The following is a 14,467-nucleotide window of genomic DNA, read 5'->3' on the forward strand; positions in this document are numbered from 1 at the left end:
AAAACTCAAACGCAAAAAATGACTTGCATTGCAGAATTAATATTTTTCAATACTGATAATTTTTATTTAACTTTTATTTGATCGAACTTAGTTAGTTTTAAATATGAATAGAAAGGTCTTTTGTTGTGTTAGAATTTTTGCGTATGGAAAGTCTTCCAATTTTGCGAAGGTTGTTCTGCGAATTCGGGCAAAGGTAGGTGAATAATAACGCGTCCAGGTAACGCGCGGTGAACCAGGACCGCTACTTCCAAGAAGGGACCACCCTGACAATAATTCCTTCTGCTCTCCCTTCAATCCCTTTGCTTGCACTCGCGATACGAATTCTATTCCTGAAAAGTGGACACGCGTGTGTACTGCGTCTTGTCAATTTCGAGAAAAACTCTTCGAGGAGACGCCTTCGACACGAGTGCCGTTTGATGTCCAAGTCGGATTTCCAAGAAAAGCGATCCATTTGGGAATGCTGTCTTGGAAGACGCTGACTGAATAGAATTTTTTAAAAATAAAATTAGCATAAAAACATACACACTAATAGCTCACTTAACACGTGCGATTTCTTAGAATTCGAAATTGAATCATCGTATCCACTGACTTTTCAGAAATGAACAATAATAAATTGAATAAAAAAAAAAGTCCATTTCGTTCAATTACATATTATAATTCGATATTATTATTATAACTTCCTGGATAGAGACATCTATCGGCCGAACAAAAAAACTATCGAAAAATTCATATAAAAATTCAATATTATATATATTTAAAATTACATTTTCCTAACGAATTCTCGTTATATACCATTACATATAGAAAGTGAAGCTTTTGGGTGTCGACAGTATTAGTCGGCCGCCCTTTTTGATGTCGAATTTGGGGTCCTGCCGGAAGTTGTACCGCGGTACGTGAAAGGACTTCAATCTTCTATATACGTCTGATTTCAAGTAATCACATCCTCAGACGTGCCGGCACGTTCTTATACCTGTACACAGGCCAACTACAGGATTTACAAGAACTCGACGTTTAGAATACATAACTAAGGCGACTTTTATAAAACTATGCTAAAAATACAAAACATTACATTGAAAAAAAAGCTTGAAATAATCCGGTTGTGAATATATGTTAGCTTGGATATATGTATACGAATGTTAGTTCATTAGTCATTACGATGCTTACGTACCGGCTAATTTTGAATTTCATTTCATAATACTATTTTTTATTTATTTTAAGCCAGTGTGTTTGTTTTTAAAGTTAATTTATATAAGTATTAATTGGAATAAGTCATAAAAAGGAGTTTTATAATTAAAAAATGTTTAAAAAGGTAAAAAGAGATTTTCGCCCAACGTGGGGCTCGAACCCACGACCCTGAGATTAAGAGTCTCATGCTCTACCGACTGAGCTAGCCGGGCTGTTGTCGAGAGCTTTCAATTTAGCTATTATAAAATGTACTACACTATTTCTATGATAGAAATTATTTTATAACTAAAAATTTTAAATGTGTATGATACTCAAACTTCACAAAAAAAAAAAAAATTTTTACAAATGATTATCCGTTTCTTTGACGACTATTTTCCTGGAGCATTTATACTTGTCCAGCGATCCACAATTAATAACCCATCAATTCGGTCGTTATCAAAATACTTCTATCGATTCTTCAACGTCCGAAAACTCTTCGTGGGGATTCGTCCGATGAAGATACTGTTGGGAACAATGGTTCTCAAAGAAACGGTTATCAATCTTCGTCCAAAAAATGTCATGGCAAAGCATTTTTTCGCATTATCATGATGCAAAGCTTACGAAATCCGACTGGACACTTTGACTGACTTGGAGATTACTCTTCGCCACTGGTGCCAACAAGTTCTAAATGCGGCCAATATGATTGGCGAAAAATGTATAACAATAGAGATATAAATTAGTGCTATTATTTAGCAATATCGTACGATTCTTGTATAATTCATAAGAAAAGCGTTAACTTTGACATTGCAATGAAATTAAGTCGTTATAGCTCATTGTTAACTTCGAAGACGGATTTATATAAACAAATGATTGTATTGTTCGAACGATACGAATACAAATGGCTGCATTGTTTATATTTGACATTTTGGAATTCTGCTTACAGATCGAAGAGTTATTATTTCAAACAAATAGCAATTATTTGGAGATAAGTATCTTACGTGAGTAGAAAATTTATATTCACAATGACTAGCTTTACAAAATAATTTGACGTAGCGTTGAGTGTTTAAACGTCATGACTCATGACGTACCCGTTTCCTTTGTCGCATTCATTTCTTTCGCTGATGACTTCATTCAATTCCTCGTTATCAATTTCTCCTTAATTCACACACAAATTTATTCTCCTTCATTCACAAACGGAATAATTTACGTCCGAAGTAAAGTGACAGCCTCTATCAATCTTTACAACTGTGCGGTGTTTCACCATGTCCGGTCAATGGTGGTAAAAACGATACAAACAAACAAATTTCCAACAAAATTCTAGCATTTTTCGCAGTGATAAGTCATTTTTTTGTAAATTAACCAGAAAAGTTTCAACGTAATTTATTTTCAATACTGACGATATATCTGTCACAGTGAAAAGATTTCTGGCATCGAGCGAATACTTACGATGTTTACTGTTTTTACGACTCTGATGGCATTCGCAATTCTCGGAAAGACGAATTGTTTTTTACAACAGCAAAAGAAGTCCGAAATGAGAGTTGTTGTTGTTTATTACATTTTGCGCTCGTTTCGTATACATTGTGACATTTTGAGGTAAACATTAACGGGCACATTAAAGCGATGCATACGGGTATACGGTCAACTGTGATGCGATCATGAATGAGCCTCTTGCATATGTGGATTGTGTAATTGGAGAAAGGTTGGCAACTTCTGCAACGTAGTGACTTGGCAGCCGGCAAGCTGCGTGTGTGGTCCGGCGGTCCGTCTCGCGCCGCGGTGGACCAGCCCTGTCCAACCAAAATCAACTATATTTCAAAAGACAAATCTACTGGTTCATCTTTTGTATATTAGATATTACAAAAAAGAACATTCAAATTAAAAATCGTCTTAAATTGGCACAAATTTTGAACATTTTTGAGACATTCGTTTTAAAAAACCATCAATTCAAACCATCATATGTACGATTGCGTATTTGGATTACTCAAACGGGAACCTTTCAGTATTTTTTGTGGGTGAGTGGATGTTAATTTAAAGTGAACTATAGGTACAATTCCGTTGACACATCTACTATCAGACAATGCGGATCTTCGAAACGGTGTAAAAAAAATCGTCATCACATAGAAAGCTATTTTTTCGAGTCTATGTGGTGGAATATAATAACTAATAAAATAAGTAACCATTATCCATTTTAAGATTTTATGGAAATATTGGCCTCCATCAGAACATGCAAAATCCATAGACATGTAAATTCGAAAAAAAAGAAAAATTAGATGTAAAAATATCTAACTTACATCATAATGTGTATGACATCTTAAACGTGCTTTTTTTTTAAACGAGCTTACTTCATTACAGCACCTATTTTTTTCATGTTGAATGTTGTTAATTTCCACTTGTTCTATTATGTTTCTTACTATTTTTATGTTTATATATTTAACTTAATGTTTTTTGTCATATTGTTTCACATTGACATGATTCAATAACATCTTAGTTATTTCATTATTCTTATGTAATATATATTTCCTAATTAACTTATTTCTTTTGTAATATTTTATTTTTAATTTGGTCACTCGGAAGTCACTTGCACGTTGAAACGTTACGAGTAATTTTCGAGTGACCGAATTAGCGACTGGTATGCTTTGCTTATAGATCACCATATTTCTAGAGGTCGACTATTTTACTTAGATATGTTTGTGATTTGATTTTGATATTGAAATGCTTTTTTATTGTTCATAAATGATGTTCATAATACATCTTAGGTTCATTCTAATAGCTAACGATCCAGTGATAATTCTCTATTTTACAGATAATTTTTGCTGTTAGTATTTATAGTATTGTCTTATTATTTTAATGTTAGTGCATACAGCATAATAAGAAAAAGAACTCAAAAACCGATCTAAAATTTTGTTTGTGATGATTACTTCCTTGGCTAAGTCATTATCAATTTCGACTATGTAAATTTAAACATTTTTCCAGATTTCTGTTATCGAACTGTATGTGTGCAAATAATCAAACAATTTGTTTCACTAGAATAAATGATTTACTAATATATGAGTACATATGTCTAGCACAAAACTTCATGTATCGTCAGTGCGTACATGGATAAAGCGAAAAAAGTTTTATTGAGAATCCCTGCAATGGATGTTTTCGGAACGGCTCCGATGGAAAGCTTCGGGCGCGCTCGGCAAAGTTCGTCTCCGTCTCGAAGGAAACACGAGTGCTGGAGTAGGAGAAGGGAGGGGAGAGGAGGGGAGGGGAGGGGAGCACATGTGGCGCGGCCGCAACAGGGGCAGTCCGCGCGCGGCTTTCGTGCGGTGCGCATGTCAGGGTGACATTAGCGTGCGCGTCGGCAGTGGAGTGTTTTAGTGCGCGAACGCGAACGCAACCGCGAACGCGACAAGTGTGTGAGAGTGAGCGATGGCGCCGAGTAGTGCGAGTGCGTGAGGGCGCGCCGCCGGCGGCATGCTGGCGAGCGCGCAAAGGGGGCCAACGGCGCGCGACAAGCCCCCCCCCACCCCCACACACACCCACAACCCCCGGACCCCGCACACCCCCGCTCGCCCCCAGCCGCCCCCCGAGATCCTCGTCAGGACCAGCTGGATAGACGCCGCCCTCGCCCTGCGACAGCTCGACAAGGTAGTCAAAGTCAAAGTCACTGTCGCTGTCACTGACAACTCGCTCGTTCCGCGCCAAACGTCGGTAACCCCGCGACCGCCCTTATCGACGTCAACAAAACAAACATTCGTCTCTGTATCCCCGAATAACCCCCGCTCCAGTTCGCCTGTCAGATGCCTATATAACGACTCAAATGTCCGAATCATACCCTCCAGTGCCTTCCCATTGTATACGCGGTCGTTTGTTCTGTCAAAATCGAGCTTTCCGTGCCAAATTCGCGTACTTAGAGTGAGATGCGTTTTGAGGTTATGTTGTCGCTGTCAAACCAATGCGTCCATGTTTACCAACTGTGCGCTCGCCCAGCCACATTTTATTCGACGCAACGCTTTCGATGAATTATTGTTTACATTTAAATGTTTCCCTTTCGCAACATTTCCTAGTGCAATTTTACGAGTGAATACAATAGGTTTCGTATCAATGAATTGCGTTATGTACTAGGACAATATTTACTCAATGAAAGTGTGAATTATCTGTGTCTACGCCGCTGCGAGTTGTTTTCATAATAATTATGACACGAATTAGCGTTTAAATTTCATTGAAACTACTCATTAAATATCTGTTTACGTTTCGATGTTTTGTATGTGTTTAAATGGCACACGCTTCGTAACGATAAATTCAATTTTATCGATATTCCCATTCATTTGTTTCTCCATATGAATTCGAGCATTCAAAATAAATGAAAATAACTTGCAGTACAAAACAAATATATACATCATATTTAGTAACAAATGAATTCAAATATTAAAAAAATTTGATACTATACTCTTCACCTATATATTCAATTCAAATCATTAGTATATGTATCGAGGCTTGTAAAGTGTTCAATTATTCAAATTACCACTTTATTAATCAAAATTTGTATATACATACAAATGACAAATAGGTAAATGGTTCATATGATCGAAACAAAATCTACATATAAATGTTTTTGATTCATTGAATTCTCGACGAAAATGTGCGCCTATGCAACTGATAGAGACATTATCCGTCCACTTTGGTACATCGACACATTCCGGCGTGGAGCATAATAGACTCGTTATATGAACGAAGCGATGGTACGGTAGCTTTTTACCTGTGATATAATAATGCACACTATAATAGGGATTCGGGTTCGGCGAAAAGACTCATCTCACACACACACACACACACATACGTATTATACATATATATATATATATACATATTATCCACATTCACAAACATCGATCCGATGTTTGTGCCCACTTACCTACCGCCTGCCCACCTACCTAGGTACCTACCTCAGTCGTACCTAACGGAGGGAAATGCCCGCCGGCCAACAAACGGCGGCCTCGGCCCTACACTGAGATTGAGACATCTCATTCTTGTGGGTCCAGGGATGCGCAACATTTCATCGTATATACTCGCCAGTTCAAATTTTGTATGTGAGCTGTTATAAAGTTATAATAATAGAAGCGCCCTTTGGAATACATTTCTTGTTTCAATACACGCGTACCGCTTCCATAACTACGCAATATTGTATGCGTATGCTAGCTGTCGCCAAGACACATTCATGAAAACTTTCATATACGATGTTATTAATTGAATAATATGTTACTTAAATGATCAATTTACTTATAAAAATGTATCCCATGTTGTTTATTGTGTTTTTGAATGCATCGTGCAATTTTTAACAATGCACTTGCTCGTTGCTCTTGTCCAGAGAAATCTTGTCGAGCAAAAAGCATCAAATCTGATGCTAAAATTATTTAGGATTGTCTGTGGACAATCGTCACTTGACAACAATATAACGCCTAAAGCCACTTATATTATTATAACATTTCTCTGTCGTGGAACCCATATATGTATGTGCCATCTTGTCTCTAGCTACTATGCTAGAGAGACAAATCTCTCGACTTCATTTCTGAGTAACTCTATTTTAATTATAATTAATTTCAATTTAATTTCGAATTCAAAACCAGGAATTTTTTTCTAAATACTTCAATTATTTAAGATGAAGATTAAAGAATCATGGACGCACATTTATGAAAAAAAAAATGAATACATTTTCTTGAATGCTCTTATAAAATCCTACACAAGACTGGTTAAAATCATACTACTGAGTGATTACTCAGTAATCACTCAGCCCGGACCCAGAAGGTGCCGCGTATTGTTCAAATGTTGTAAATGCATTGTTAAAGGTTTACCGAACCTTTTTTACAAAAGATTTACAACAATGGAACAGTGAGCGGCACCTTGGCTATCCTACCTCTAGTGATTAGCAAACCTTTTTAGGTATATTGTTCATCAAAATAAAAAAAAAATCCTTCGGTTGGTGCATTTGTTCCTGACAAATGGAAACAACATTTGACTAATATGCATAGATATATAATATTATTATATATATATGCTAATATGTCAATATTTTTGTAGAAGACATCATTTTCGCCGAAGAATTTGTATATTTTATCCATCTTAAAAGTGTACTGGTTTTATCTCATGATTTACCAGGACATATACCCAAAAAACCAGCACTGCCTTGGTAAAATCAGTACGAATGGTCACCTTACTCTATTTTGATTAAACTTTATCGTTTATGAAAAATCAAGGCTTTTGGAGTCGTTACAGAAACACCTCTTCGGCTCCCTTTTTTATTGTTTTTATTTACCTCTTCTTAGCTTGAAAACGATTTGGTGGTGTGACGAAGCTTGGGTTCTTATTCAGTATATTTTGGGTTCACATATACTGATCCAGCGCGATATTAGTAGGGTTGACTTCTCATTATTTACTAATGTTTTGGGTCATTGCAAGACATTCACGAACAAAAATAAGATTAACCAGCCGGTTGTATGTTGTGGAGAAATAAATGGCTGCAAACAATGAATCGTACGCTATCCACCTGCTCGTGGTCATTATTAATTCGTACGATCTCATTACTTAATAAGGACAATAATCACATATGATGAGAAAGTTCAAGATTACTCGAACGTTTTTAAGTCAACGCTTAAAAAAAATGATAATGTACTGTTTCTAAACTAGGCTTGAAATTCTTAAGTTGTTAACTTCTGAGAACGTCTTAGGGCGCAGACACCCTGAACCGTACGGCACGGCACGGCTTGCTTATGTAGACTCTAGCTGTGATGGTCGTATCCTCATGTAGTCGTTAATTCGTACGAATTAACGTACGACTTAATCGTTAATTCGTACGAATTAATCGTTAAGTCGTACGAATTAACGATTACATGAGGATACGACCTCCTACATTTCTTCAAATATGGGAATCACCGTTATCAATCACTGTCAAACCTATGTCAATACAAGGATAAAATATCGCCGAATACACCTCAGGGGGTGATTGGTATTTGGCCTGGTTGCTATAGCTTAGATCAGGCGTGTTAGCGTTTTTTTAAGTGCAAAACTACATATCTATAAAAAAGAAACACGTACCTCTATGTGTCTGCGTCTTTTTTTGTCAACAGATAAGTTGATAAACTCGCCACGATAGACTAATTTCTACATGTCTAACATAATTAGATTTATAGAATGACGTGTATTCAATTTTCTTTAACAAAGTATGTATGTCAGATGAAAATTAAAGTAGTGCTAAAAAAACTAATAAATTCTGGCCGGAATTGGGCATATCCATTGCTTCTACTTATGGGTGGTGTAGCATATTGCCAGGGGGAAGGATGATTTATGGCAACTTTCATTCTTGCACTTTTTTAGTTATCGGTTTGCAAAGCTGTTTTATTTTGTCTGTCCTGATTTATTGAGAAATATTATGTTAAAACTAACCTAACTTAACACGCCGTGTAAAAAATGTCCATTAATCGAACGTCGATCAACTGCAGGTCGATGAATAAACAGGTACCCGTTTGCATCGTTGATCCTTTTTTAGTGACCTCTTCTTATTCAATGATGATACGTTATCATTGAATCGATTGATACTTCAATTTCTAGACGAATGGCGTGTCGCGCGACTTGTTTCGTACTCGTAAACGTGATGAAAAAGTCCGACTGACACAAGTGCAGAATTGCGTCTCCGTTCGATGTTTTTCGTTTTCTTTTTACTTAATTTTTTTTTTGTTTTTCAAGAAAAAATAAGTACATCACTGTCGTCGCAGAATTGCGGTAATTTTCAATGGAAGTTACGTTCGCATTTCAACGCCGGCGACTTTGCCGTGAATAATTGCGGTTTTGTGACGCAAAAACATCCATGTAGGTAAAATGCTGTGGTATCATTCATATCTCATTTGGAAGGAAGTCGAGGTTTTTTCTGTATAATATATTTTATCTTATCGAAAATGCGTTCAAACAAGTTGTTTTTTCATTCGTGGGGAAAGTAGTAAAAAGTTGATTTTGCAACATGAAAATCTGTACCGTAATTTTGAATTAGTTTCGCGTTCATTGCTCTACTTACTATGTAGTAGTATGATTTGATTGAAATATCTTACCCATATTTCATTTATTAAATGTGAATCGATTTATCGCATGTAATAATCAGTTCAATTTCTGTTCTGTGTATTATAACGCTAGTTTGGGAGAAGATTATTGCTTATCACCCATCCAAAATTGCTTCAAAACAAAGAAGTACATATGGATGTGACACTTGGACATTGAACGCCAAAATGCTGCACAAAGTCCAATGCACTGAAATAAGTATGGAACGTTGTGTGCTTGACATAACGAGGAAAGACAGGAAACGGAATATGTGGGTGAGAAGTATGATAAGGGTGGTGGACATAGTAGATAGAGTAAAGAGATTGAAATGGCAATGGCCACGCGACTAGAAGAATGGTCGAAAGGTGGAAAAAATAAGTGCTAGGATGGTACCCGAGAGAATGCAAAATGGTAAAAGGAAGACTGAAGGGAAAATGGTTAGGCGAAATTAGGAAAATTGTTAGGTCAGATGGATGAGAGTTGCGCAAAACAGAGTGGAAATGTATTGAAGAGGCTCACCATCCACTGCTGGATGACCAGCAGTGGATGGTGAGCGACTGTAGATGATGATATGAGTAACTTTTTGACATTAGAAACTGTGAATCTTGGAACAATATAAATGTACTAAAATATATGTAAATATAATACATACATGTGAAAATGTGAATCAAAATTAGTAAGTCCATTGGGCAAAATTTCGTTCAATTATGATGAAGATGTAGTCATAAACAGTTTTGCTCGTGATTAATTTTGGGTTGTTTGCAAATTGTGTTTGATGTGAATTTCGGCAATAAATTACGACATTTATACAATGACCCTTTTTACATTATGTTTAAATTACCCATTCATTGGCTTTCTCAAAATTACATATGTGTGAAAGACACAGTATGTACCTCAGTCCCAATGTTAACATACGAAGTATCAATATAGTTATGTTTAAGTATACAAATTCAAAGCAATATGTTTTTACATTAATCTCATCCGTAGAGCCAGAAGCATAGCTTGGTGACTGCATTAATTCTAACCACCGAGAGATTGCCTGGTTCGATCCCGAGAGTTGACCTCGATTGAAATGAATTTATTCCGAGTATTATCTTCAATGCTGCTGGTCAGACTTGGATATTTGTGACTCCAAGTCGATCGTTTCCCACCAGAGTTTGCCAATTTATCTGATTTCATTGTTGAAACGGTTCCTCATCAGATTGGCAAAAACCATATTGAACACTTTTTGAATATGATTTCAAAATTAATAATAATGTACAAGTTAAATACCGTCTATGTCGCTCATAGGCAACTCAGACAAAAACGGGTATACCGCCTTTCCTAAGAATACATAAATACATATATTACATCATATGAATGCAAGGATGTGGGAATCGGAATCATAATTCCGATACCCACATCCTTATTCAGAAGTCCGAATCTGATTTCACGCTTAAATCGCATTTTTTTGTAAACGAATATTGAATTACTAACTAAGAGTGACTAAGGGTGAAAACACTGAGTGGTATGGGACGTCACGTCTTTGGTAAACAGTGAATTTTCCCCAATCCGAATTCGGGTGTACATAGTTGCACGTGCAGAATGCATATGTTTGGTAGGTCGCACGTGTATGCATATCCATAAGCAACCGACAAGTTTCTCCTACATTTTTTCAAATATGGGATTCACCGTTATCGATCACTGTCAAGCAAGGATAAAATATCACCGAAAACACTCTAGGGGGTATTTTTGGGACTGTGTACCATGTATATAGTCAGGGGTGCTGCGTTTTTTTCGCATGTTTCACAAAAACACGCACCACTCAGTGTGTTTTCGTCCATACCAATACCTAATGTACGCTGATTTCAGACAGTATTTCTATCTTTGTCTTTATCTCGTGTTTAGATGAAATTGAGGAAAGGCCTAGTATTTGGAAAATGCATATATTTTTATTAGTATCATGTACATACATGTTTCGGTGATTACATCCCAAATATGAATCTCACAAGGATAACCGCTGCTACGAAAATCGCTCGCGCGGCTCTCCTGTCGCACGAAAATTCGTCACATTTGTCGTACAGAAAACTGCCCAAATCTCGTATAAAAAAGCATTTGCTGGGCAGTTTTCTGAACACGCAATTTTCCTGTGCGACCAATTTTCGTGTGATTGGAGTATCGCGCGAGATATTTTCGTAGCGGCGGTTATCCTGGTAGCGATTCACGTTTGGGATGTAACCCGTTTACCACATACATATACATATATTATTATAATATTTTTAAATTAAATGTTTATGATTTATATCAGCTCATTAATGTATTTTTACTTTAGACATATTCGAACATTGTTCGATCGAGAGAAAATCATAATTTTTACATTATTAAATCGTAGTTTTGTGTTTTTTCAATGACTCCACAGCCCTGATTGAATGTCTATAATGAGGACCGGATTGTTCACATCTTATTTTATAACAATATAATTCGAAGCCCAACAGTTTTCGATCCCCACAAAAAACAATTGAGACATCATCATACGCGCGCGCTGAGTAGCCTCTTCCGAGGTGTTCGCGTCTCAATCTCACGTATGCGTGCATCCCGCTCGCACCCACGGCATAGGTTCAGAGGTCTCTTCAGACCCGAGAAGAGGAGAAGAACGCGTGCGTACGCAAGAAAACGAAAACGAGACTTGCGGTGACCATACGTAAATTTCCACATCGTACGACAATCGCGAGCCGGGGATCGCGCGTCGGACGAAGAATGCCGTCGATGAAGTTATCTCGGTTTTCGAATGTGGCATTGTGGTCCGGGTGAGTAGGGTCCCACATTGTGTCGGAGATCGCACGGTGACCCTCCGTGATCGGGTAGGTAGAGGTCGGGTTCCGCCAATAATGATAATGGCGCCGTGAATGGCTCGCGTTTTCGTTTTTGTGTGCGGCTCTTCTCCGTGTGCGGGATCCCGAGCGGTTGCTGACCTGATGACTTAGCGGTTCCAATCCGGCACATATGTACCGCAAAGACGTACGTACGTGTCAATCCTTAAAAGTTTATGGATTTTTTGATGATGTCTGTTCAAAATTTTTGACATTCTTGTCTTGTTTGCGTTGATGGATTTGAATTGGGGTGTTCTGATGTTTTTCTGTGTATACTTACTACGGATGACCGTCACCCCACCGAACGTTCGTTTGTCGAAAAATCGAAAATGCTCGTTTACCATGCATATATATGAAAAACGGTTAGTATATATATCAGTGGCGTGCGGTAAAACTCTCTCCCCCCGTCGTACATCCTCACTTAATTTGCGCGAGCAGGATACAGCAGGAATAGGCTTTTCCTTCCGTATCCTACGCGCGCACATTAAACAAGGCTGTATGACAAAAAGAGAGATAATTTCCCCGCATGTCACTCATATATATTTTATATACATAGTACCGTTTACCATGCACCCTTTTTTTTGATCTTTCGACTTAAGATTTTTCGATCTTTGCCTTCCGATATTTGCTTTTTCGTTCTTTTGACTTTCGGTGCCGTGAGGTAGACCCACTTACTACATATGTTTTTGGAGGATTGAACCCGTATTTATATTACTATTACCTGTTCAAAAAAGCTCATTCGAACGGATATTTTTGTTGATTTTTATATGCTTTTTATTATTACTAAATTATGTGCACAATACATCTTATATGTATTTTAATAGCTACTGATCTACTGATAATTTTCTATTTTACAATTTAATTTTGTTAGTAATCATAGTATTATATTATTCTAATGTTAATGTACAGCATAATAGGAAAAATAGCTCAAAAACTTATTTACAATTATTATAAATGCTCATAATACATCTAATACATAATATTAATTAAAGACTCTCTAAAGTCGACGACCTAAAACAGATTGTGTTTAGGTAATCTATATGTTGAGAGAAATATGTAAATGAGCTAATTCTTAGAAAAGCTGGGACTCCAATGGGAACTGATCTCAAGATAGTTTAGTCCTAATTGTGTATGAAATTCCAAATTCAATGTTATTTGAAAATCGTTTATGTATGTCTTCCTCTTTATTTATTTACACTTTTAGACATTAAGTGTGTACTTGAGACTCACAGAAGCAATCGAAGCTCCTTATTTGTTTCAGTCCAATCTTTCATCCTCAACGTACGCACGTATGATACAGTGTGCTTTTTCGTTTACAATAAAAAAATAAATTACAAGTAAAAAACATATAAATAAACGTAATTTATTCAACGAAGTCGCAAAAGTTATGGAGCGCTCATTATCTTCTCTGTCGGATCGCCGTACCAATTGATTCAGTCCCGTATATATATTTATACGCGTTATTATCTCTACTTTGGCGGTCCACATAAATACGTGTAAGCGCCTGGGCTTCTCAAACTGTTCATATACATGTATACACAAAGCACACACACACATACCGTGTGTACGATGTCTTTATTATGTCGAGTTTTTAATGCTATGTGTACATATCTTGTTTTTTTTTCGTGTGTAGTTTTTACGGTACACAACTATTATGTGTTCCCCTTTGATGAAACACGCTCTTATTATTATGACTCACGACTATTATAGATAAAAAGCCTTAGAAGCCGGAGAACATTAGCGTTATTGCGAGAGGTCGCCAAATAGCATACTATTACCGGTTGATGGATTACTAGAGATAAGTTGTACCGAATAATAATGAAGACATCAAATATTGTACAAGAGTAAAATTAACTAAAAAAAAAAAAATTATACGTTGTATGATTTATATGTCGATTTTAGTTTTTGCGTGTATTTTACAGGTGCAAAATTCAAAAAGGATACCTGTCTGGCCGACGAAATTGTGTTAGTATATGTTTTAATGTGATTTCATAATTTTCTATACCATGCAAAATACGATGCACCTGCTCCTTTCGTCGAGACTCGTAATAAACCCTGTTATCCTGGGACTGATTTATAAAAGGCACCTTTTCGATTTTTTTATTTGAATGAAAAAATAAACGATTCACCTGCATACTTTCCGTCAACATTTTAACAAGGTTGTTAAATTCTTGTATGAATTTATTGCGGTATTTTTCATCAAATGTTTTGTCTGCTGTGTATATAAATTCATCAATCTTAAATTTCGATTTGGCCATTTGAATGTGTTTATAATCGACTGGTAGTTAACAATATTGCGGTTGATTTGTTTCTGATTGTATGCATATTAGCACGGCGCGATACGACGTGACACTACACAAGTAGCGATGTTTTAATTGGAGATT

General features: G+C 36.7%; 1 protein-coding gene and 1 non-coding gene across 2 annotated transcripts in view; one reads left to right on the forward strand and one right to left on the reverse strand.

Moving 5' to 3' along the window:
• Positions 1 to 1,324: 1,324 nt before the first annotated feature.
• TRNAK-CUU (transfer RNA lysine (anticodon CUU)) lies at positions 1,325 to 1,397 on the reverse strand. The gene has a single exon. It is a non-coding gene; the product is annotated as a tRNA-Lys (tRNA).
• A 3,055-nt stretch (positions 1,398 to 4,452) lies between these two features.
• The window catches only part of ptc (protein patched), a 56,610-nt gene continuing 46,595 nt past the window's right edge, over positions 4,453 to 14,467 (forward strand). The window contains exon 1 of the mRNA XM_077439088.1: positions 4,453 to 4,797. Within this exon, the coding sequence (XP_077295214.1) occupies positions 4,624 to 4,797 (174 nt within the window). The 5' untranslated portion in view covers positions 4,453 to 4,623. The remainder of the gene's footprint in view (positions 4,798 to 14,467) is intronic.

Source organism: Arctopsyche grandis, chromosome 10, assembly GCF_051622035.1.
Source record: "Arctopsyche grandis isolate Sample6627 chromosome 10, ASM5162203v2, whole genome shotgun sequence".
NCBI lineage: Eukaryota > Metazoa > Arthropoda > Insecta > Trichoptera > Hydropsychidae > Arctopsyche > Arctopsyche grandis.